At 42.8% G+C, this 22,711-nt stretch overlaps 2 protein-coding genes across 3 annotated transcripts in view; both read right to left on the reverse strand.

Annotated features, from left to right (window-relative positions):
- Positions 1-21,413, reverse strand: part of LOC111949219 (ciliary neurotrophic factor-like) — an 88,032-nt gene extending 66,619 nt beyond the window's left edge. The window contains exons 1-3 of one of the 2 annotated variants that reach the window (XM_023965791.1): positions 20,838-21,391; positions 20,140-20,451; positions 15,131-16,048 (exon numbers count right to left, since the gene is read on the reverse strand). In XM_023965791.1, the coding sequence (XP_023821559.1) occupies positions 15,905-16,048; positions 20,140-20,451; positions 20,838-20,987 (606 nt within the window). In that variant the 5' untranslated portion in view covers positions 20,988-21,391 and the 3' untranslated portion in view covers positions 15,131-15,904. Of the gene's footprint in view, positions 1-15,130; positions 16,049-20,139; positions 20,452-20,837 lie in introns of those variants that run through there. The other variant, XM_023965792.1, reaches the window with a different exon arrangement.
- On the reverse strand, positions 200-11,268 carry LOC105357673. The gene is made up of 8 exons (XM_011492927.3): positions 11,129-11,268; positions 8,270-8,379; positions 8,072-8,156; positions 6,048-6,243; positions 4,783-5,846; positions 3,884-4,683; positions 1,689-1,901; positions 200-1,602 (listed from the first exon to the last, which is right to left on the reverse strand). Exons 1-8 carry the CDS (start codon positions 11,221-11,223, stop codon positions 1,355-1,357), a joined length of 2,811 nt encoding a protein of 936 aa, XP_011491229.2. The 5' UTR covers positions 11,224-11,268; the 3' UTR covers positions 200-1,354.
- Positions 21,414-22,711: the final 1,298 nt, after the last annotated feature.

The raw sequence follows: 22,711 nt of genomic DNA on the forward strand, positions 1-22,711 counted from the left end.
AAGTGAAAAACCTTTTTTTTTTTACCTTACATTAAATCAATTTTCTATTGTTTTAGACTTATTGAAAACTCCACTGTAAAATATTTGGCTCACTTTACAAACTAACTTTTATATCAAACATTTTGTTTCCGGTTTTTATTAAAAAAACATGTTTTTTTCTTTTGCTGTCTTTAAAGTCAAATGCATCTTAAAGTCCAGGTTGGAAAAACACAACAAAATGTCATACACTTTATTAAGTACAAGTAGTATTTACAATATGTACATCATGACACATTACTGACTTTGTAATCACTGCTGCATACTTTCATCGGTATTTACAGTCAATAATACCATATGTTGATTCAGAAATACAATATTTTCCAAACAAAACAAACCTATGGGAGAAGGAAATTCAAGTAGCCGTGCCTCAACACTAATCTATGATCATGGTACAGAGGTATGCGAGAAACACTGAACAGGTGCATCGTGGTCTGAAGACTTCCAACCACACTCAGCTGGGAGCAGAAAGTCAGTGTGAAGCAGAACTGTACAGGTTCATGTGAGTCAGTCGGCTTTGGTCTGCAGCCGTCCTCCAACAGCTACAAGTGAACATCACCGCAGCAAAATAGAAGACCGTCACCGCCTCCGAATTCCCAGAAAAAGGTTCCAAAAGGATCTTTAAGAGCACGGCTGTGACCTTCCTGTACTACATGCAGTGTGGATGCCAATATTCTATCCTCAAATACAGCAGGCTCTTCTTCAGAAATCAGCTGGTCAATGGAAAGGAGGGCTTGTTAGCGCTCATGTTCCCAGGATGCAACTTTCATGGAGAAATCAAGCTCCTTGAGCTGAAAGCATGTGTTGCATTGGCATCCATGGCTGGTCTGCACATGTCTGGGTTGAGGCCAGTTAATTTACATGAGAACTGGACTGAGTGCCCCTCCCCCCTCCCCCAGGTTTTTACCAAAATAGGACGTACCTGCTTGAAAAATTGAACATGGAGGAGAAATAAATAATTGCAGTTGGTGAAGCGTTCAGTGCGTTCCTGATCGTGCATCACGTGCTCGGTGTGCTTGTAGCTTTGCTTGCTCCAGTTCTCATATACAGTCAATGGTTCTGGCTAATTTTAGGACTAATCAAATCCATAACACAAGACTCCAGAGCTGCTCTGCAGTCTTCCTGTCCTGTGTCTTATGTTTCGGTTTAAAAAAAGAAATCACAGTAGTCAAACAAACCGTACTTTGTTATGTGAGGAGGCCCTAAAAACAGACTGAATTTTCTCCACACAGATACTTTTCAGGACAGAAACGCTGAAGACTTCATCCTCCAAACCAGTTTTTCTTCTCTTCCCTGGGACTGCTGGTGGTTACCACGTCTAGTTGACGGCGGCGGCGGCGCTTTCTCTCCGCCCCTGCTTCTTCAGCAGCTGGATGCGGTTGTGCACATAAAACTTGATGGCTCGCCAGTCCCTTTGGTTGCTAACCAGCAGGGGGCACAGTTCCAAGCAGCGTTCACAGTCCGCTTTGGCGGGGACGCGCAGCTCCAGGAGGTTTCTCTTTAGGTGAGTCTCTACCGCCACGCGCTCCGCCTCTGACCACGGACGCTTCAGCACCCCCCGCTTTCCTGCGGCGAGATACCAAAAGCAGGAGCAGCTGAATGCAAAGCATCGAACCAGAACCCAAATGTGATCGTTCTGAACCGACTTTTACCTGATTTGGGCGGCGTGCATCTCCTCTTGTTGGCGTTAGCTACAGGTACAGGCGGGCTGGCAGTAGGTGGAGGATTGGGCGGTTTTTTCTTCCGTGGAGGTCGCCCTGGTCCTTTTTTCTTCTCCAAAACTTCCGTTTTCACTTTGACTTCCTCTTTATCCTCCTCCCCCTCAGAATCTTCAGAAAAGGAATCTGCCGAGTTGCCGGACATGACTAGAGAATAAATTGGTTCAATAGGTTAAATGTTGCTCCTTCAGTCTGTTCTTCTGACCAAAGCAAAACAGGATTCTCATTGGAATCTCAGGAAATGTCATCGATTTGTGGGAAAAAAGCTTTCAACATGCAACAAATATGCCCTTCTTGTGCAGATCTTGGCTGTTGTTTTAAAGACTTAAACAAACAAACAAACATACACAAATTAGAAATAACTGATTGGAAACTTTAAAAAGACAGAAATGAGACTTTCCATCAAGTATTCCTCAGATGTTTTCATGAGGGTTATCTTTTTATCTCCACCCTGGTGGACATTTAGGGAAATACTTTTTGTGTTTAGCTCTTCTTTACGGAAATGAGCAGGACTTGAAACTGTGCAATTCAAAATAAAAAGTGAATTTTAGTAACAACAAAAATCTGATGGGTCCGAAAAAAAAGAGAAGAATTTTTCAAATAGCATGAATAAAAGAAAGGGAAGTATTGTTTAGTATAACAAAAAAATCGTAATTTATTAAACAATAGATGCATTAAATGGTAAATGGTAAATGGCGTATACTTATATAGCGCCTTTCTTCCTACAAGGACAAAGCGCTTTACAGTCACAGACCCATTCACCCAGTCACACACACATTCACTCACACATTCAGACACTGGTGACGGCTCCGCTGCCAAACACAGGCGCCCGCCCACCACCAGAGGCAAGGTGGGGTTCAGTGTCTTGCCCAAGGACACTTTGACTCATGGGCGTGCAAGGCGGGAATCGAACCTGCAACCTTACGATCATGGGTCGACCCCCTACCGCTGCACCACGGCCGCCCGTGGTATTAAATATTGTCTTCCTCATAGTTAGTTTTAGGGCTCCAAACTCGCGATATGCGATGTTAGTGATTTATATTGCGATGACAATATAACCTGGGATATTTGAACAAATAGCAAAACAACAAAAAACATAATTTCCATTTCACTGCAGTTTAATTACATAAGAGTCAACATACCTTAAATTACACTCGAAATGAAACTAGACGACCTGGGAGGCTAGCATCTAACATAAAAGGGCTTCATCTGATTGGTCAAATGCATACATGGATTTATTTGATTTGCTAAATACTTCAAGCTGCCATCAGATTGTTTTAGGACATTTAAAGTAACCAGTTATTACGATTTTCACCTTCTTTTGCGATATGCATATTGCACAGTTCAATTCCGCTGTAACGATAAATTTGCAATTTATTGTGCAGGCCTAGTTAGTTTAGAAAAAAACTAAAAACCTGAATGTATTAAATGTATTTCTTTGAAATGAAATCCATAATGGTCTTATAATGATGATTTTGTGTTTGTTTTATTGTTTTCTCTTGTTTTCTAGGCGCGTTTCTGCAGAGCAGCAGGAGTTCCTTCAGAGAATTCATTCAGAAAGTTGTGGGCGGGATACATTGTTAGAGATTCATATAGATACATAGAATATATATGTATATATTTAACCTCCTGTTTTTGTGTGTTAGTATTGGTAATTGTCTTTGTTTGTCAGATCTGTTTTTCCAGTGTGTTTTGTTTTGTTGTCATTTTTTTCCGTTGTCTCACTTAAATAAAATAAATAAAAATTAATTAAAAAATAAAATAAAATAAAAAGAAAGTTGTGGGCGGGGCTGTTGGGAGGGAGCAACCCCGTCCCCTCTTCCCCTCCCCATTACTTAGAGCTTGGAGCCTTTCCAGTGTTTTTCTGTCACAAATAAGCTCTTTTTCAAATGATATTTTTTCGTCTGCTCCTGATTCACAAGGATTTGAATAAAGAAAACTTGAGCTTAATTTAATCTATGCATACTGTCCATTTTTGGAAACATGGCACCAGAACAGGTTAAAAACACCAAAAACATCATTTTCAATCATCGCAGTAGGTCTTTAAGCAGAGCACAGAAACTACTTCTAGTTTGAAACCTCTGAGATAGATCCTGTATACATTGAATCAAAGTTCATTGATCTCTTACCGTCTAACTCCAGGCAGATGTCTTGTAAACTCATCCCCCTGAACAGCACCCCCTCCCTCTCTCCGTAAAGAACCACGCGACCCACTCGGCCCATCAGCGCCGGGTCCCGCGTGATGGCCGAGCAGCTCTGCGTCACGTGGAACTCCCGCTCCAGGAAGTCCTCCAGGCGTTTGACGGCGCCGCTCTGGCTGTCGCCCTCCTCCAGCAGCAGCAGCTGGGTGAGGATGGCGACCTGCCGCCGCACGCGCGTTCCTGTTATCACTCCGGGGTTTTTGGCTCCGCTGGCTCGGGCCAGGTTTCTCAGCAGGTCTGTGCCTCGGAGGGGGGTGGCGGGGGAGTGGTAGGGCCGGGAGAAGACGTAGGGGCTTTCGGGGTCCACGCCCACGTTGGGGCTGGTCCGCAGCAGCAGTTCTATGCAGGATTCACAGTGTGGAGGGAGAATGAGAGGCTGGACGCGACCGCGTTTGCCCAAGACACCCGCTCGGGGGAGGTGACACAGGACCTGACGCTCAAAAGGCGACAGGAGAGCCTCCATGCTGGAGGGAGAGGCGGCACTGGAGCTGGACTGAGGGCTGATCCGGTTCCGGTAGTCCTGGATGGAAAGCTTAGCCACCTCACACTCCCGGTGCCGGTTGTAGAGGATGAGCAGGGAGAGGCTGGCGTGGCAGAGCAGACGCCAAGCCTCAGCAGAGTGAGGAGAACGGGTTAGGGAGAGGAAAGAGGAGTGCTGCTGGTGACGGAGATGGTGGACCAAACAGGACAAGGACGACAGGAGAGGACTCACGTGTTGCCTGTGGGGGCTGAAAAACAAAAACAGGAAAAACTCTCAGTTTAAACCAGAAGAAAGAAAAATCGAAAGCTGAGCTTCAGAAATGGATTTGATGGGAATCGAACCACACCTCACGAGTTCTCCATTCTTCTCTGGTGCATCGTCTTCCCCTTCGCCGCTCAACTCCAGATCCTCGTCTGGATCCACGTCCGGCTCTGGCGTTGGAGGTGGACGCAGCTCCTCTTGATTCCTACTGTCCACATCCACCTGCTGCTGCTCCTCGTGTTCCCTCTTCAACCTCCGGCCCCTTCTGGGAGTAGAGGCTGAAGGAGGAGGAGGAGACGGACTCTTGACGCGGGACACCATGGAGGGTGTGGATAGTTTGACAGCAGGTGGAGGTAAGCTACAGCCTTTCTTAGGGGCGGTGGGATGAGCTGAGGTGGGCGGGGAAAGTGACAGGGAGAAGGAAACGTTCCCAGGACCCAAACGGGAAGCCGGCGACTCCCGCTCCCTCTGGAACAGGGAGGGAGGAGCGGCGTTGGAGGGCGATGGATGCGGCACGGCGAAGGAGTGGCTGTGGGACACGGAGGCCGTGGACGATAGGGAGTGGGGGACGCCGCCGTTCGAGGAGGAGGAGCTGTGCGAGTGCAGGTGTGCCAGCTCCATGGCGGTCCGGACCTCTGGCTGGTTGGCGTGGTACTTCTCCAGGTGTCGTGCTAGAGAGCGATAGTGGCGCCCGCAGTACGGGCAGTGCTGGCGCCGGCTCACCGCCGCTCCGCTGGAGCTGCCGATGTTTATGCTGATGTTGTTGTTGATATTTGTGGTGGGGGGCGCGAGGCTGTTGAGGGGGGGCTGGGATCCAGCTGGGGGCGCCACAGACGCCGGGTGGGTAAAGGAGGAGCAGGGGCGAACCGGCCCCCTGGGGGGAGAGGGCCCGCTCTTCTTTTTGGAGTCCACCGCTGTGGGGATCTTGCGTTTCTTCCGACGGCGCAGTATCCGCCCCCGCATCTCCTCAATGTCCTCTTCCTCATCGTCGTCGTCGTCGTCATCGTCCTCCTCCTCTTCGTCTTCTTCGCGGTCTGAGTCACTGGGCTCCGAGTGGGTCAGTGGGGAGGATGAGGGTGACAACGACCAGGAAGGGGTGAGGTAATCAGACACAGAGAGGGAAAGCGGGTGGGGGCCACCCTCATCTTCCTGTTTAAAGAAATGTTTCAAAATAAAACAAAAAAGGATTTAAATTAAAAGACTAAAAAATAAAAGTTATTTCTTCTTATTGAAGCACTCAACCCTGTGATTCAACTACATTTCAAAAATGAATCAAAAGAGTTTGATTTTAAAAAAAAAAAGAAACAGAAAAATGTGTGTGTTTGTTTTTGAAATGAAATCAAAGCTCACCAATGCATTCTCCCCCCATTCTGTGAGGCTGTAGTCCACTGTGATCTCCTCCCCTTTTGCGATGTCTCGGATTGCTATGACGACCAGGCGCACCTGAGTCCCGCAGTGGACCTCTCGTATCCGGCAGTTGGGAGGCGGGTGGAAAAGCACGGGCCCCCGAACGCTGCTCGCCCCCTCGTCCCCCAGCTCTGGCACGCTGAAAAGCACAAACTGACTGATCAGTCTCAATCCTAACACTGGAGATGCAGCTGTAACAGTTTCATTAAAATAAGAGTCATCATTTACACACAGCTTGATATCGCGATAACGATAAATTTGTGGTTTACTGTGCAGGCCTAATCCGAAGTCCATTTTTCTTAGTTTTCTGACACATTCAAGTATTATTTGTCATGATTTGTTTATAATAGCTGAACCATAAGTCCACTGAGCTGGTTTTAAGGTGTCTTGGTTTTCCTCTTTTTATTTTGATCATTTCGTTTTTTTATTTACAGAATCTAAAAACACGTTGTTGCCAATATCAACCTGTAAATTCTGCATTTGGTTTCTCATGTTCGTTTTTATTAAGGTCAGTTTAGCAGAAAGAGTGCTTCCTTACATATCTGACCATGGACTGAGAGCACCTTGGGGTCTGGCTGGAGCTAGAAACTTTACGCTCTCTGCAGGACAACATGAGACTCCTCCACCAAAACAAGTCAAGGCCCAGACAGGCTCCCAGCTGTAACTGGATGATTTGGGGCATGACGCAAAAGCTATTTCTTTGGCAAAAACTTGTAAGATAAGTCCACAAGTGGCACTTTATTTTGAAAACAGAGGATTCCCATAGAATTAGTGGTTTCAGTCCCTAAAAGGCTCTGTGTCAGCTTGTGGACTCCAGGTCTATCTTTGTTGCTGCTCTGCTATTGCATGCTGGGTGAGAAATCCATTTTATCAATAAATTCAAATTTTAATTTAAGAAAATATATTTTTGGGAGAATCTGGACTGTGTCATCACAGCTCTCTGTGTTGTTCAGAGTAAGATCAGCCCATCAGTCTCTCACAATGCGCAGGCGTACAAATGGCGGCTAGTAAAGAGAAGCTTGTTACCAAAACAGCAACAGTATCTTCACTTATTTGGACCTGGTTCGGTTTGTTCAGGGTCCAGACCTAACGCTCGCCAGTCACGACCAATTTTTTCCATTTGACAAGTAAAAGTCAGAGGGCTTCTCGCCACATGGCGAGTAAAAGTTTGCGCTAAATTAGTCTTGTTTATTAGCCGTCCTTTTGGTGAATTTCTTCAACACTCCTCGACGCACACAACCCGTCAGACTTGGAGCATCAAACTGCAAAGTCTGTTTGAAGGCTGTTGCTCCCAAAAGTAGGAGTACGAAAAATTTGTTTCAGCGCCTGGAACAGTGTTTCTCTTTACCAGATCATAAAGCTAGCATCTCACCTGCCGCATTGTTTGACAAACATTTTGACCGCTGGTATTTAGTTGCACTTTGTGTTCAAACCAACTGCCAAACGATTAAATAAAACAATTTTTCAAGTAAAGGGAGGAAGAAAAAATATTTTGATTTTTTTTTTTTTTAAATCAGCAAAAAATAGAGATTTTATTTTTCGACTATATCACCCAGCCCTACGCTCAAAGGTGTCGTCGCCTTCTAACAAGATCAAGCTCCAACAACCCGATTAGCGAGAGTGGTTGCCATAGAAATGCTGACAGACCGACTCGGACCAATCGCGGCTCCAACATGGCGACGCCCGTAACGTGAAAAAAGGCGGCTGAATTGACTTAATTTAGTTGGAGTCAGAAGTAAAGCCATTTTCTCTGAGTAATGTCACACTCGCTCAGTCCACTTCTCATATACAGTCAATGGTTTGACGTCAAAAGTCACCAAAGGTTTCCGATACTGACAGAGAAAAAGGTCTTAGGTCTAAAAAGTTGCTCAATTTAGCAACACTGTGAGTTTCGCCCAACTGTTTCACAATCCTCTGGGTTTTCCACAAACACACATGCATAGGTGACTACAGAAGGCTTTGCTCACCAGAGCTGAGTGGGATCAGGGAGGTAGTAGGGGCTGTCAGGTGGGGGTAGGCGATCTTCTGCACCCTCTGGGTACTGTCCATCACCTTAGTACGAGAAAAATATGAAGGATTTTCTCATTGCCATAACAGCAACTAGGAATTCAGGGTGACATTTAGCCTCACAGCATCAGAAGAAGACATGGCGTGCGCAGACGTACCAGGACTGTAGCTGTGCTCCGACATGCTCTCCTCCTCCTCATCTTCTGTCACGTATGCACGGTCGCACACCTTCACGGGTGTCCCCTTCCTCTTTCTCCCACACACACGCCTGTAGAAACAAAAGCCATTTGTTTATCCCAGAGAAGCATTTGGTAAGGAAAAACGAAAAGCAACGCTCTAGGGCTTCTGCATGCCAAGAAGTGAGACCCCAGCTTTGTCTGTTCATATCACCGTCATCAGGGGCTGCAACACATCGTTTGTCTGGGAACGGCAAAGTGCTACAGAGGCAAAGGGAAAAGCATTACAACTGTTAGGCCTAAAAAGACATAACATGATGATCAGTTTCACAATGTGACGTTTCTCCTATGCTGTCAAAGCCATTTTTGAGCTTTAATAAAACATATCAAGTGGTTATTTTTAATATTTAACCCTTTATTAGCTTTAATGAATATGGTGAAAAGCATCCCAGTCCTTCAACCGCTGAATCCTCATCATAGTATGAAACATTTTAGTCAACCCTTTTGACACAGTTCATTTAACACAGTCAGTTCTTTCTTTTTCTAGAAATGTTCCAGATAGATGAAATGATCAGCTGTTTAACGAACAACAAATCTAAAAACAGACAATCATAAATTAGTTCTAATTAGGGTTGTGCTGATGGACGCTGTCTGACATCACGATGGAGAGACGCCACCGTGATGCAACGCCGCCGCCACGCTGCGAGCCGCGGTTACATGTGTAAAATATCTTGATCGGCTCAATGGATTAGAATTCAACCGTGTACATGGGCCCAGACAAACTTTTTCCGATTGTTATAAACGTTCACATGGGTCACACTTTCGGTCTGAATAAATCATTCGCACATGCGCAGTAGTGTTTGAAATACCGGAAGAGGAAATGAGTTCCGCTGATCTGGCAGCTCGGTAATATACGACATAATCTTCTAAACATGCTTTTATTAATGTTACGGTTATTATGAAGCGCCTGTTCGCTCATCATTTTAATTTTATTCCATGTGGTCAGTGCTTTTTCTGTAGAAGAACGCAGCCAGAAGAAGCCAGGGCTAGGAGAGGCTAACAACATTTAGCCTTTGATGAACATAAAATCCATGCGGGAAATGCTGCAATTTGCAGCTTGGCTGAATGTAAATATGTGGGAATAACCTCAGCCTTTATTTTGTCGGGATACGACTGGAAACACAAATCCATATGATTGTTTGAACGGTTTCTAAGGACTGAGCGGCATTTCTGCTTTGAACAGCCCCCCCCCCCCCCCCCCCCCCCCCCCCCAAAAGCCGCTGTGTGAGCTGATGGTCCGAGCTCTGCCCGGACACACACTTTTACTGGAAGACCCGGTTCTCCTGAGTTCGGTAGCTCGTTCACCTAGAGCTGCCGGACGGATCGCTGTCCGAAGTCTCCCACACATAGCGCACACGTAACAAAGCATCCTCCCTTCACCTCAAACACAAAGTCCGTCTGCTCTGCTCACGGAGATAGCACTGACGTCATCGCCCCGCCTCCCCGCTGGAAATGCTTATTCTAATTAAATAATGCGACAATGTTTGCGGGGGGGATGTTAAAATGAAAATGCAATCCCCTCTTTAAATTTTCGTTTTAATTATGACACCGAATTTGCATTTTTTAAGTAGAAATGAAAAAAACTTTTGAAGTATTGCTCTTTCATTTTAATTTTGAGTCATTTGATGCATTTTACATTTACATTTTACATTTGATGCATTTTACATGCATTTGTTACATTTTGAAAATGAAAAAGCATTTTTGTTAATCCATTTTTTTGTCACATTAGACATTTCTAAATGAATTTTGCTACACATTTACCAGAGAACTTTTTGAAAATGAAATGTCAAATCCCATTTTCTTTATCACTTTAAGTGACAGAATAAGCAGTGTTGAAGAAGAAATGGAAAAAGCATTTTGGCGGATTGCTTTTTCATTTTAATTTTCAGTCAAAAAATGCAGCTTCATTTTGAAAATGAAAAAGCATTTCTGGTTTTGACTTTTATTTTTAATTATGCTACAGAATCGCTTCCATAGAAGAAACTGGATTTGGAATGTAACATCTATTTTTCTCCTGTAAGCCCACTGGGGGTAAATCAGTCCGATGTTGGGTTGATGGTCAGGAAACAGTAGTTCTGTGACCAACACTGCAAACACACTGCACGAGGGAACGATTTGCTGTTGATGGTTGCACATATGGGATTCTGATTTAGCAGTCCATAGCATTCTCCCCAGCACCCTTCATAAATCCCTTCACTGCCCCCTCAGTGAAACAAAAACGGCGGATATCCAGCTCTTACTCTGTCAGACAGTCTGTTAAAGGTATTGGGCAGGAACTTTGTTTACTCAACACCGAAGTGCTGTTCTGCTGTGGCTGAACAGCAGGGAAAAGCTACGATATAAATATAAGAGAGCAAGAAATATTTATTGTGGAATGGCACGACATAAATGACTCAAGAGGTTCTTATTTTTTGACTAAACGACTGTCTTTCTGGATGTAAAGCTGATGATTGGTGCTAGCTTTGATGCTAACGCGCAGCTAGCTAGCCTGTTAGCGTCCAGTAGCTAGCAGAGTTGTGCGCCGTCAAAAACAGCAACAATTAAAAGGCTTGTCGTTCGGTACAAATCCAGCTAAACGGCTGGATGACGGAGTCATCTGGGCTGCAGCGGCTGCAACCAACAAACGCATAAAATTCGCTCCAGTTTTGCAGCATACACCCGAAATCACGAACGCGACCCAAAGACGATAAAAACAGACGCGCGCGAGATCTACGCAAGCGTTTCATCTGAACCTGTTAAATAAAAAGGAAGCGCGGCTCGGTTCTTGATGGGTTCACTCACCCTCGAGGCGGAGGCGGCGGCTTGCTTCCATCCCCGTCGCTGTCGAGAGTCGGGGGCTCCCGGTAGTCAAAGGGGGACCGCACATTCTCCGCCATTAGGACTCCCTTCCCTACCGCTGGCGCTCCGGTAGATTGCACACGGCGCATGTGCACAACATCTTTGGGGCTCCGATGGTAAAATGGGGTGCAAAGCCCCTGAATTTGACATCTGATGCGTTTGTAGCAGGTATCTGGTTAAATAAAGTTTTACATTTTTTGATTTAAGGAGTTTAAAAAAAAGAAGCAAATTAAACAAATTAAATTGATCAATTTACTAATATGACTAAAAGACAGTATTGTTACGTGATTATAACAAATATAAATACTTTATTTGTAATATTATTACCCTATTTTCACTTTCCCCCATTTTTGGCACAAAAAAGTCTGCTAAATCTCACTGTCATTTTGTAGAATTATTTAAAAGGTAAAATCGTTAGAGAAAAACGTACAATTAAATAAAGTAATCAATAAAGACCCATAAAAGGGCATCACAGAAAAGTCCTGCGTGTGAATGCATCTATCTATCGATCGATCGATCGATCGATCGATCGATCGATCGATCTATCTATCTATCTATCTATCTATCTATCTATCTATCTATCTATCTATCTATCTATCTATCTATCTATCTATCTATCTATCTATCTATCTATCTATCTATCTATCTATCTATCTATCTATCTATCTATCTATCTATCTATCTATCTATCTATCTATGGGGGTGTGAGTAATTCAAACCAAGCTTTCTGACAAATGCAGCTAGTTTGGCTGCAGAATGCCTTGTACCTGCTGAAAGAAACCTCCATCAAATTCAGAAAAACCAGTCCCAGACCATAACTCACCTTCCTCCATGTTTCCCCCAAAACCTCTCTTTTAAAAAACCCTCTTGTGTTTCATTTCAAAGGAGATTCTTGCAGAAACTTTGTCACCAGTGTGAACTACGTAAAGTTCCAGTCTTTGCGTTTTGAAGGACTTGGCTTTCTCCTTGGTCATCGTTGATGAAATCTGTTTCAACTCAAACCACTTTTGATCTCCCCCTGATGTACTTTGACGTGTTTGGTTACCATTTGTATTACCCTTCTCCTCAGTTTGTCCACATTTTTCCTCCTGTATCCACATCCCAGAGCTCCACAACCTTCAGGCCTTGGCCTACTGGTGCTGTGTGGGTCAGTTATTACCTGGCCTTGAGACAGATTTAGGACCCATTATTTAGACGAACCCAGTTCCCCTTTAGCATAGGATACCCTGCATGGTTTTTAATACCCACTGATCTCACACAGCACAGAAAAGAAAGCATTGATGTGGAGGACATTACTCCTTATACACTATATATGCACTTATACATTCAATGGTAGGACGACGATTGGAGAAAACCCACACATGCACGAGTACACGCAACTCCACAAATAAAAAGACCCAGCTGAGATTCAAACCAGCGACTTCTTGTGTTAACAACTTTGCTATCATGTATTACTTTATCATAATGTGTTCACCTAAACATGCACAAGGCACCTTGTCCGCTGAATGCCTATAGCCCTTGTGCTATCTTAGATGACCCCACCCTTACATTGACGTGTTCTCCCTACCATGACAAAGGTGGATAAAGGTGGAAAGATTTCATGGAATCCATGGACACCAGTGAAGATCACAAATCATTGAAGAAAAAAGGTTCAGCGCACTGTCTAGTGGGTCTAGATGACCCAACTCCCAATGTAAAAGTGCCTAGGATAGCACAAGGGTTACTAGGCATTGTCAGTACATTTATTTTTTGATGTTCCTAATCCAACTCTTCTCTTTTTTCTTGGGATCCACATCCATTGTGGTAAACAGGGTTTTACTAACCAGCACAGACATGTCACTGTTTTAACAGGCAGACTGAGTACCTGTTTGAAGACATTTGTGATGTCAGTCAAATGACACCTTAAATTAATATAGTCAAGTTATTTTCCATTTCATTTTTTCCATTGGTTGTTTAATTATTTATTTTTTTAATCCCACTCCAAGGAAAATTTTGTTTTTGGTGCATTTATTTATTCAAATTGTGGTAAGTTAGAAGCAGATGAAAAAACGCTTGTAGTTATGACAAAAAAAGCTACAATCAACAGACCACAAGCTTCCTTATTCAAGTCATAAACTGGCCTATCAGATGCCTTAATAAAAGCATGTGGAGCTGGACTCAGGCTCCAAACAGTACGGCGGGGTAGCTCCACTATTGCTCGCCATTTTTGTTGCACCAGTACTGTTGGGTTGGGGGTGTGAGGGGCAGTAAGCCAGCAAGGTGGGGTTGCTCTGCACCAACAGCCACAACTCAAAGGTGAGTTTTAAACAAATTACTGTTGCTCTGCAGAAACCATTTCCTAGAAAACAATGTTTTTACATTTTGGATTTAAAAAAAAAGCAATCATAATTTAAAGTCCACTGGGAACATTTTGAAAACAGATCAAAAATGATTTGATAAGTTTTTTTTTCTTTCAACCATTGTCTGTTTAGTACGGAGCCCGTGTCCTGACATTAAGATATAAAAATATATCTTGTTCCCACAGATTAATATCTTGTTCCCACAGGTTATTATGTCGTTCGCACGAAATACTATTCCGTTCCCACAAGATACTATTGCGTTCCCTCAAAATACTATTCCGTTCCCTCGAAATGATTAACTCGTGCGAACGTAATAATTATGTCGTTCGAACGCAATAGTTAATCCGTTCGAACGCAATAATTATTCACGTCATAAGTCATTCACACGGATATGCTCTCTGTACGCCGGCAAAAGCCGCTTTCAGCGGTAACTTCCGTGTCTCTGTGACCCATATTCGTTCAAAAAAGGAACATGAAAAACAAAAATGATCACTTTATTACAGTCTCAATGAATATAAGAAAAATATCAAAAGATTTATGATAACTAGGCTGCTTTGTCATACGATAGCTCCTGCTAGGCTACTACTACTAGCTCCGCCGCAGAGCTCTCTGATCATATATGCCGGCATTTGGGCAACTGGCTGGTCTGTTGTCAGACAGCTGATATTGTAGTTTAGGGTCGAATAGGAATAATAATATTCAGGACTTGTCTTTTATTAACTTTAGCAGTCAGTATCTTTACATTCGAAGGCTATTAGGCTACATGCTAACTGACTAGCCGATCATTTCCTGTTATTAATTTACGTCATAGATTTACAGCAGATACCTTCACATTTCTGTCTGTGTGTGTCTCATTACATTGCATTGAAGACACGGAGGATGTTTAGAGAACAGATTTATTTATTTTAAAAAGCACAGAAGCATCCATCGTATTCACGTTCACATCATCATCTGGTACGCCTCAGTCATCTTGCTGCAAAAACCGCTTCCTGCCGCTACTTCCGTGTCTCTGTGAGCATTCAATAGGGGTAAAAATAAAAGCAAGAATAGTCGATATGTTATTTTCTCGATGAAAATCTGAAAAATATCATATTAAGCTGGATGCTTCGCCTAAAGCACTTACCTTTAGCTTGTAGCATAACAACAATAGCAGTACGTCCCGTTTCCCAGAGTGCTTTGCTGCCAATCACTGGCCAATTATTGGTCTTGTTGTTAGACCTTGGTCACAGGGACACGGTGATTGGCTAGTGATTGGCAGCAAAGCACTCTGGGAAACGGGACGTACTGCTATTGTTGTTATGCTACAAGCTAAAGGTAAGTGCCTTTTAGTATCCTGTGGGAACGGAATAGTATTTCGTGCGAACGACATAATAACCTGTGGGAACAAGATATTAATCTGTGGGAACAAGATATATTTTTATATCTTAATGTCAGGACACGGGCTCCGTAGTTTAGAGAACATTTGGACCAACATTTTTGTTCAGGTCTGGGAAACCTACGAGGCATTAGATCTGTATGTGCACCACGGGGCTCTTAAGGGAGATGAACGTTCTTCCATTAAGGACCAATAAGGTATTTCATTCTCCAACACGCATCAAGTCAACTCTCACAAACAAAGTACACAGTTTATTTAAAAACTCATGTCATAAAGTCAGACCTCATTCATGCCACAGAGAAGGGCTTGTAACTCAAAGTGTTTAATACTTTTTTTTTGTCTCAGACCATACAATTCCACTATAAAATGTTATGCAGTAGTTCTTGAGCCATTTCCTGTTTTTTTTTTTGGGGGGGGGGGGGGGGGGCACACAGCAGAATTGGTCTTAACGGTTGAAACAGGCAGAGAAGTTCAGCTTCAAGTATATCATCAGGAGCAATATTGGCAAAAAGAGCAGCACGATGCTTCTGTCTCCAAACCGTTCTCACGATGAAGGCGTGGAGCGCGGACTCTGAGGAGAGCTGCTCAACAGTGAATACAGATCCGGCTGCACGTTAATCACAGTGGATTACTTTGGTGTTTATCTAGCAGTTAGTACATTTTGGAGTGTTATTAGTAGCAGCTACAATGTTTTCAGAGGTACTTCAATAAATTACACACAGAATACAATTGAAATGTAACACATTTACCTTTGCACTGCATTCAACAAACCCACTAGAACTCCAGCAAAAACAGAGGTCAATCTAGCACGTACTTGTGGGAATACCAGTGTGGGAAAAGCTCCTAATGTGGGTCGATGAAAGCTTAGTGTTGAGCAGTGCATTTAGTATTTTCACACAGTGTTCAGAGTATAGGCCGGGCTAAGATTCATGTTTACTGTAGAGTACATTAAAAGGGCTGTTAGTATTGCAGTTCATTGATTGGTGTGGTTAAAGCCAAACCAATTTAAACCGCCTCTTCGACTCCTTGTGTTTGTTTGTGCAGGACGTGGAGGGTCTGCACAGCGTGGTGGGACCAGTGGGCCAGCTCCACCAGAACACGGTAGATCCACATTTTTAGGCCAAAAACCCCACCGGCACCGTCCACTTCCTGGGGAGAAGAAATCCAGAAAAAAAGAAAAATCTATGACCAGTTGTTTGCCAATAAGTCGTTTTTTTAAAAAGGAAAACAGTATTAACAGTTATTATATATAGCATGGTCCGGGTTAATACTCGATTGTGTCTGCTGGGTGTGGATTAAAAAGTGATAATCAACAGTGATAATGCACGCCTAAAAAAGAAGTTCTGGTCACATAGCTTAAATCTTCTATATCACTGCGCTGGCTTCTTTAAATCAAACTTTAGCTTCATCATCTGGACAAAAACAAGCGGTAAGAGGAGAATTTTCTCTCTGAACTGATGCTTTATTCAACACATTTCGACGATCAGCATATATATTGTTTTCCTTTTGTCACTGCAGTCGACATCAGTGCCGGCTCACCGACCTGGCTAAGCTGTCATGACAACGCGCCTCATTACTTAACAAATAGTCCGCTTTTTGTGGAAAGCGAACTAACCGAACAAATAACCAGAATAAAATACAAAAAACGGAATATGTATCTCTTTTGCAAGTGACCATGGTATAAGCGAGTTAGTGGCCTTCGAAGTGTGTATTAACCCTTACATAAACTAAAGTAATACTTAAAGTTTCTTTTAAATAAATGTACTTTGGCAACCTTTATGCACTTGCAGGGGTTGCTCAATATTTTAAATATTTAAATCACAGACTGAAAAGAAACCTTAAATGACAAATGCAATTCACCTGAAAATAAGAAAGGTTTTCATTCATTTTTTACACTATTCCAAATAAAAAAGTTTTAACCAACTTGACATTTCAAAGGTTTATTGAAACCTTTATTGAAAAGTGCATTGAATATTTTTTGCATTTTCGTTAAAGTTCTAATTCGCTCATTTTTTTATCTATTTCCAAAGAGTGGTCTTTTAATTTTAATTACACAGTTTTTTGCCAAAATCAACAAACCTGTGTTGTTTTCTAGGACATCATTTCTGCAGAGCAGCAGGAGTTTATCAGAAATTCCTCGTTGAACACAAAGTTGTGGGCGGGACTGTTGGCGCAGAGCAACCCCGCCCCCCTTTTGTTGAGAGCTCTCTGTTTAAGTGGAGCAAGGAGCGTGTGCCCAATCCAGCCTGTTTTCTGCATCACAGATTTGATCCATTTAAACTGGATTTTTTTTGTCTGCCCCTGATTCACAATGTTTAATAAAGATATAATACTTGGAAATGCAACAGTGATCAATATTGCAATGATGATATGACCTGTGATACATGAACAGATGGGAAAACAACTAATACATCAGTTCTATTTTACTGAAACACTTTTACTGACAAAACTCAATCTAACTTTAATTACACTGACCAAAAATATAAACGCAACACTTTTGTTATTGCTCCCATTTTTATGGTATGAACTCAAAGATGTGAAACATTTTCCACATACACAAAATAACCAGTTCTCTGAAATATTGTTCACAAATCTGTCTAAATCTGTGATAGTGAGCACTTCTCCTTTGCCAAGACAATCCATCCCACCTCGCAGGTGTGCCATATCAAGATGCTGATTAGACAGCATGATTATTGCACAGGTGTGCCTTAGACTGGCCACAAGAAAAGGCCACTCTGAAATCTTCAGTTGTATCACACAGCACAATGCCACAGATGTCGCAAATTTTGAGGGAGCGTGCAATTGGCATGCTGATGGCAGGAATGTCCACCAGAGCTGTTGCTACGGAATTGAATGTCCATTTCTCCACCAAAAGCCGTCTCCAAAGGCGTTTCCGAGAATTTGGCAGCACATCCAACCGGCCTCACAACCGCTGACCACGTGTAACCACACCAGCCCATGACCTCCACATCCAGCATGTCCACCTCCAAGTTCGTCTGAGACCAGCCACTCAGACAGCTGCTGAAACAATCGGTTTGCATAACCACATAATTTCTGCACAAACTGTCAGAAACCGTCTCAGGGAAGCTCATCTGCATGCTCGTCGTCCTCATCGAGGAGTCGTAACCGACTTGAGTGGACAAATGCTCACATGCGATGGCGTCTGGCAAGTTGGAGAGGTGTTGTCTTGACGGATGAATCCCAGTTTACACTGTTCAGGGCAGATGGCAGACAGCGTGTGTGGCGTTGTGTGGGTGAGCGGTTTTCTGATGTCAATGTTGTGGATCGAGTAGCCCATGGTGGTGGTGGGGTTATGGTATGGGCAGGCATATGTTATGGGGGACGAACACAGGTGCATTTCATTGATGGCATTTTGAATGCACAGAGATACTGTGATGAGATTGTGGGGCCCATTGTTGTGCTGTACATCCAACAACATCACCTCATGTGTCAGCATGATAATGCACGGCCCCATGTTCAAAGATCTGTACACAATTCTTGGAAGCTGAAAACATCCCAGTTCTTGCATGGCCAGCATGCTCACCGGACATGTCATCCATTGAGCATGTTTGGGATGCTCTGGAGCGGCGTATACGACAACGTGTTCCAGTTCCTGCCAATATCCAGCAACTGCGCACAGCCATTGAAAAAGAGTGGACCAACATTCCATAGGCCACAATAGACAACCTGATCAACTCTATGCGAAGGAGATGTGTCGCACTTCATGAGGCAAATGGTGGTCACACCAGATACTGACTGGTTGTCTGAGTCCCCTGATCCAATTAATAAAACAAAACTGAAGATTTCAGAGTGGCCTTTCTTGTGGCCAGTCTAAGGCACACCTGTGCAATAATCATGCTGTCTAATCAGCATCTTGATATGGCACACCTGCGAGTTGGGATGGATTGTCTTGGCAAAGGAGAAGTGCTCACTATCACAGATTTAGACAGATTTCTGAACAATATGTAAGAGAACTGGTTATTTTGTGTATGTGGAAAATGTTACACATCTTTGACTTCATACCATAAAAAATGGGAGCAATAACAAAAGGGTTGCGTTTATATTTTTGGTTAGTGTATATTCCTAAATGACCCTACCTATAGGGGCCACAAATTTCTAAGGTTAAGAGATAAATGTTGGTGGTCACAAACGATAGAGTTTCCAATTCTGAACACAGAAATACAAAAACTTGCCCAATAGACCTAAAATTGAGCTAGTTACTAATATTTTAACTCTAGCTGATCGCCTTTGTTTTGCTGCTACAAAACAATGGGAAAACATGGTAATCACAGCTAGACAAATCAAGGATTTTTGGTCTTTTTTGATACCACATCTTCCCTGTCTGTGCCCTAACATGACATGGTAAAAGTGATTTTGAAGGTTTTAATCTTTTTTAAAGAATTGTTCATTTAGTTTTATAAAATGCTTCAAGTCCTCTGGCTGCAGTTTATCATGCCGTATTAAGGGCTTGAACCCTTGACCACTCTTTATCACGCTTATTTACAATGTTCGTCATGATGTCATGTGAAAAACTTAGGTCTGCAACGATGAATGCGTTTTGTCAATTTTCCTCAATGTTTGTGGGGGGGGCTTATTTATCTTGTACCTTTCACAAAGCTGTGAAATGGAACCAAAGTTGTGAGAAAGTTGCCGTTCGCTCACCGTTAGCTTGTCCACTTTACTTTTTTTCGATTCGAAATCAAAGTATAAGCTATCCCAGTAAGCACTGCAACGCATATTTTAACACCGTCGATTTTCCAAAGCGGAAACCAAGTTTTTCCAATGGTAAAGGAAACAGGCGCAGTGACACCCTGTGCGGTCCCTACTACCTATAAAAGGGCTTCGTCAACGGCAAGAAACCGTCCATCCGATTGGTCAACGTGCCAACGGCTTGATGTGTTAACCATTTCACTCTGCCGTTAGATTGCTTTAGCACATTTAAGGAAGCCATTCATCACAGTTTACGCCATCTTTTGCAAAATGCGTATTACTCATGCCGCTCTGCAGAATCTATGTTCAAGAAAACAGTGCAGGTTTTGCTGATTTTTGTTAAAAACGACATAATCATAATTAAAAGACCACTGGAAACCTTTTGAAAATAGATCAAAGGATGATTGGAGTCGGGATTACAAGCAAAAAAAATCAAACAGCACATTTCCTTTGCTACTCAAGGATTCCATTAATCTTTCAATGTAGCAAATTAAACCCTTTCAATAAAATGCACTGAGTGAGGATTTCACCTCGGTACACTGGTGATCCGGGGTAACTTCTAGGGTCCCGTCCTCATCTTCCACCAGATTCTTGGTTGTGTAGAGCAAATCCTCCAGTCTCACTCGGACGTTCTTCTTCATGGACTCGTAGTCTTCCTCCAGCTTGCCCCACTCCTCCTCCTCCTTCTGGATGACACAGTGCAGCAGACCCAGGCACTGCCGCAGTGCCGAGTGCAGGAGCTGCACCTGCCTCTCTGCGCTGGGCTCCTCCTCTGGGGGGGACGGGGACACGATGCGTGAGCCATCAGGGGTGTGGTCCAATAGAAAGGTCTCCCTGTTTTTCTGAAGCAAATATGGGAGGGAAAAAATATATAAATTAGAAAATATGTAAAATGTCTTTGATGTGTGAAAATCAAGTAGCATATTTCACTTTTACTGGCATTTCTGATTCTATTGATGGAAAACCTACTAATTTAGAAAAAACAAATCGATTCATTAATTATACATGAAACAGCCAGAGATTGAGGAGAATTGTGTTTTTGTGTGTATTTACAGTCAACAGAAACACTCTGGTGGGGGTTTAATGACCATATTTTCACAGGACAGGTAGTTAGTTAGCTGCCTCAGCACAGGAACGTGCCACATCATGATGTAACGGGGAGAAGCAAAGGGGTCACCATGTCTGGCGAAAAGAAGACCACAACCAAACGCGGCAGCTCGTGACTCACGTAAAGCCGCAGCAGCTCCGTGCACTCGTGGTGAAGCAGCCGAGCTAGATTCACCGCACGCCCCGTCCGGGATGGGCCAGACACCGGCGTCTCCAGCACGGATAACGCCTGCTGCTCCTCCTCCTCCTCCTGCTGCTGCTGCTCTGCCATTTCCACTCAGCCCGGGTTAAAGACGTAGCAGGTTAACAGCAAACAAATGTTCTGAGCTTTATCTTTTTCGTGCTCACCCTCTGAGTCTTCACCTACACCGACAGCAAATTTACCTTTTAGTATTTTTGTCTGACAACTTCAGGGTGTTTTCGCAGACTTTCGCGGTCTCTCTCAACACGAATCAGAAGTCCTACGAACGAGCGGCGACTGCGCATGTTCGAGTTGGCACGATCGCTACGAGAGGGTCTTTAATTGGTTCCGGAAGGCACGCGGTCCAGACCGTTCATGGCCAGCCGAATTTCTTTTTGACAAAACAAAACCCCCAAATCTGCAAATGAGCTCCTTTTCCAAGCTAAATAACAAAAAAGCGTAATAGAGGGGGAAAAAACAAAAACAATATATCTTAATTTTGTTCTAACGTAACTTCTTTTTTTAATGGGGGGGCAGGTGTTGTGCGTTAAAATGCCCCCATGCCAAAAATGTTACCCTAATGTCATCGCTCTTCCTCTAGTGTTCAGCGCTCCGTGTACTTAAATATTTAGAGGTAGTATGACGTCAGGGGAGGAAAATCTGTGGTAGGGGTCAGTTAAGCCCATAACACCCTTCCAGAGAGGACGGGGTCGGGGGAAAGTCGAGGGTTCCGTTTTTTGTTCCGGTTCCTTCATTCCAAAAAGAACGTATACGTTTGAAAGGGGAATGCCAACTTGATTTGTCCATTTTTGTATGCTTAGCCAGCCCCCCAAAAATACAAAACCTTTTATTTATTATTATTAGGTTAACTAAGAAGCATTTTAACCATTTAAAAACAAACAAAAATAATAATACTAAAACTCTGTACAGGGAGCACTTTTCTATTTTCTAGGTAATTTCAAAATACCACAATGAGCATGATATTATAGTGGAATTTCCTGACATCTGAATGAACCGCCTAATAGAAATTAAGGAGGAAAAACAGGAATGAAAAAAATCTCTGTAGCTCTGAGGAAATTAGGCCAGTAAAGAAGCCAATCGAGTTTTGCATCATGTTGACTTCAAATTGAAATACCTGATTTATCATCCACCAGTTTTTTTAAAATATGTAAATAATATCATAAAGTGTAAATAAATAAATAAATTCATTAAGTTTTGGAACTTTAGATACAATAAATCAACCCCTCTAACTTAAGAAAAAAGAAAACATTTTCCACACATTTTTAACTCAATAACATTTTTTAGTACATATTTTTTTAAAAGATCATTTTAAAAACATAGTTTATTACCAGCAATGCAGTCAAACATGAATAGATTATTTAAAAGAATAGAATAAGGTAGAACAAAATAGAAAATAATGGAATATAATATTGCCATAATAAAAAGCGTAAAAAACTTTAAAACTGCCACCAAATAATGTTTGCATAAAAAGAGAAATAAAGTTGAAAAAAAAAACTCTGCAATGTCTGGCTATTATGTAATATCTGATCTCAAAGTTGAGAAGAAATGAATAGAGTCATTCATACGTAGATAATAATACTAGCAGTTGTGTAATTAGTTGGTGAATATTGTGACTAATCCCCCATGGATAAAAGCCCCCCCCCCCCCCCCCTTTTTTTTCTAACTTCCAGTAAAAGCCAGAAACCGATTACTCCTTCTTTCTTCAAAGTCTAACTTTTAACTTAAGGTTGTCTTAACATTAGAAAAGTACCCAAGACTGGGAAAAGAATTTCAACAATGTCACACTTTCATTT

The sequence above is a fragment of the Oryzias latipes genome, chromosome 18, assembly GCF_002234675.1.
Source record: "Oryzias latipes chromosome 18, ASM223467v1".
Taxonomy (NCBI): domain Eukaryota; kingdom Metazoa; phylum Chordata; class Actinopteri; order Beloniformes; family Adrianichthyidae; genus Oryzias; species Oryzias latipes.

Excerpts from the sequence above, each read along its gene's own strand:
- LOC105357673 (XM_011492927.3), bottom strand. The coding sequence starts at position 11,223 with ATGGCGGAGAATGTGCGGTCCCCCTTTGACTACCGGGAGCCCCCGACT. Across the intron at positions 1,902-3,883 it reads CATCTGCCTGGAGTTAGACG|TCATGTCCGGCAACTCGGCA; the intron begins GTAAGAGATCAA and ends TTTATTCTCTAG. Across the intron at positions 1,603-1,688 it reads ATGCACGCCGCCCAAATCAG|GAAAGCGGGGGGTGCTGAAG; the intron begins GTAAAAGTCGGT and ends ATCTCGCCGCAG.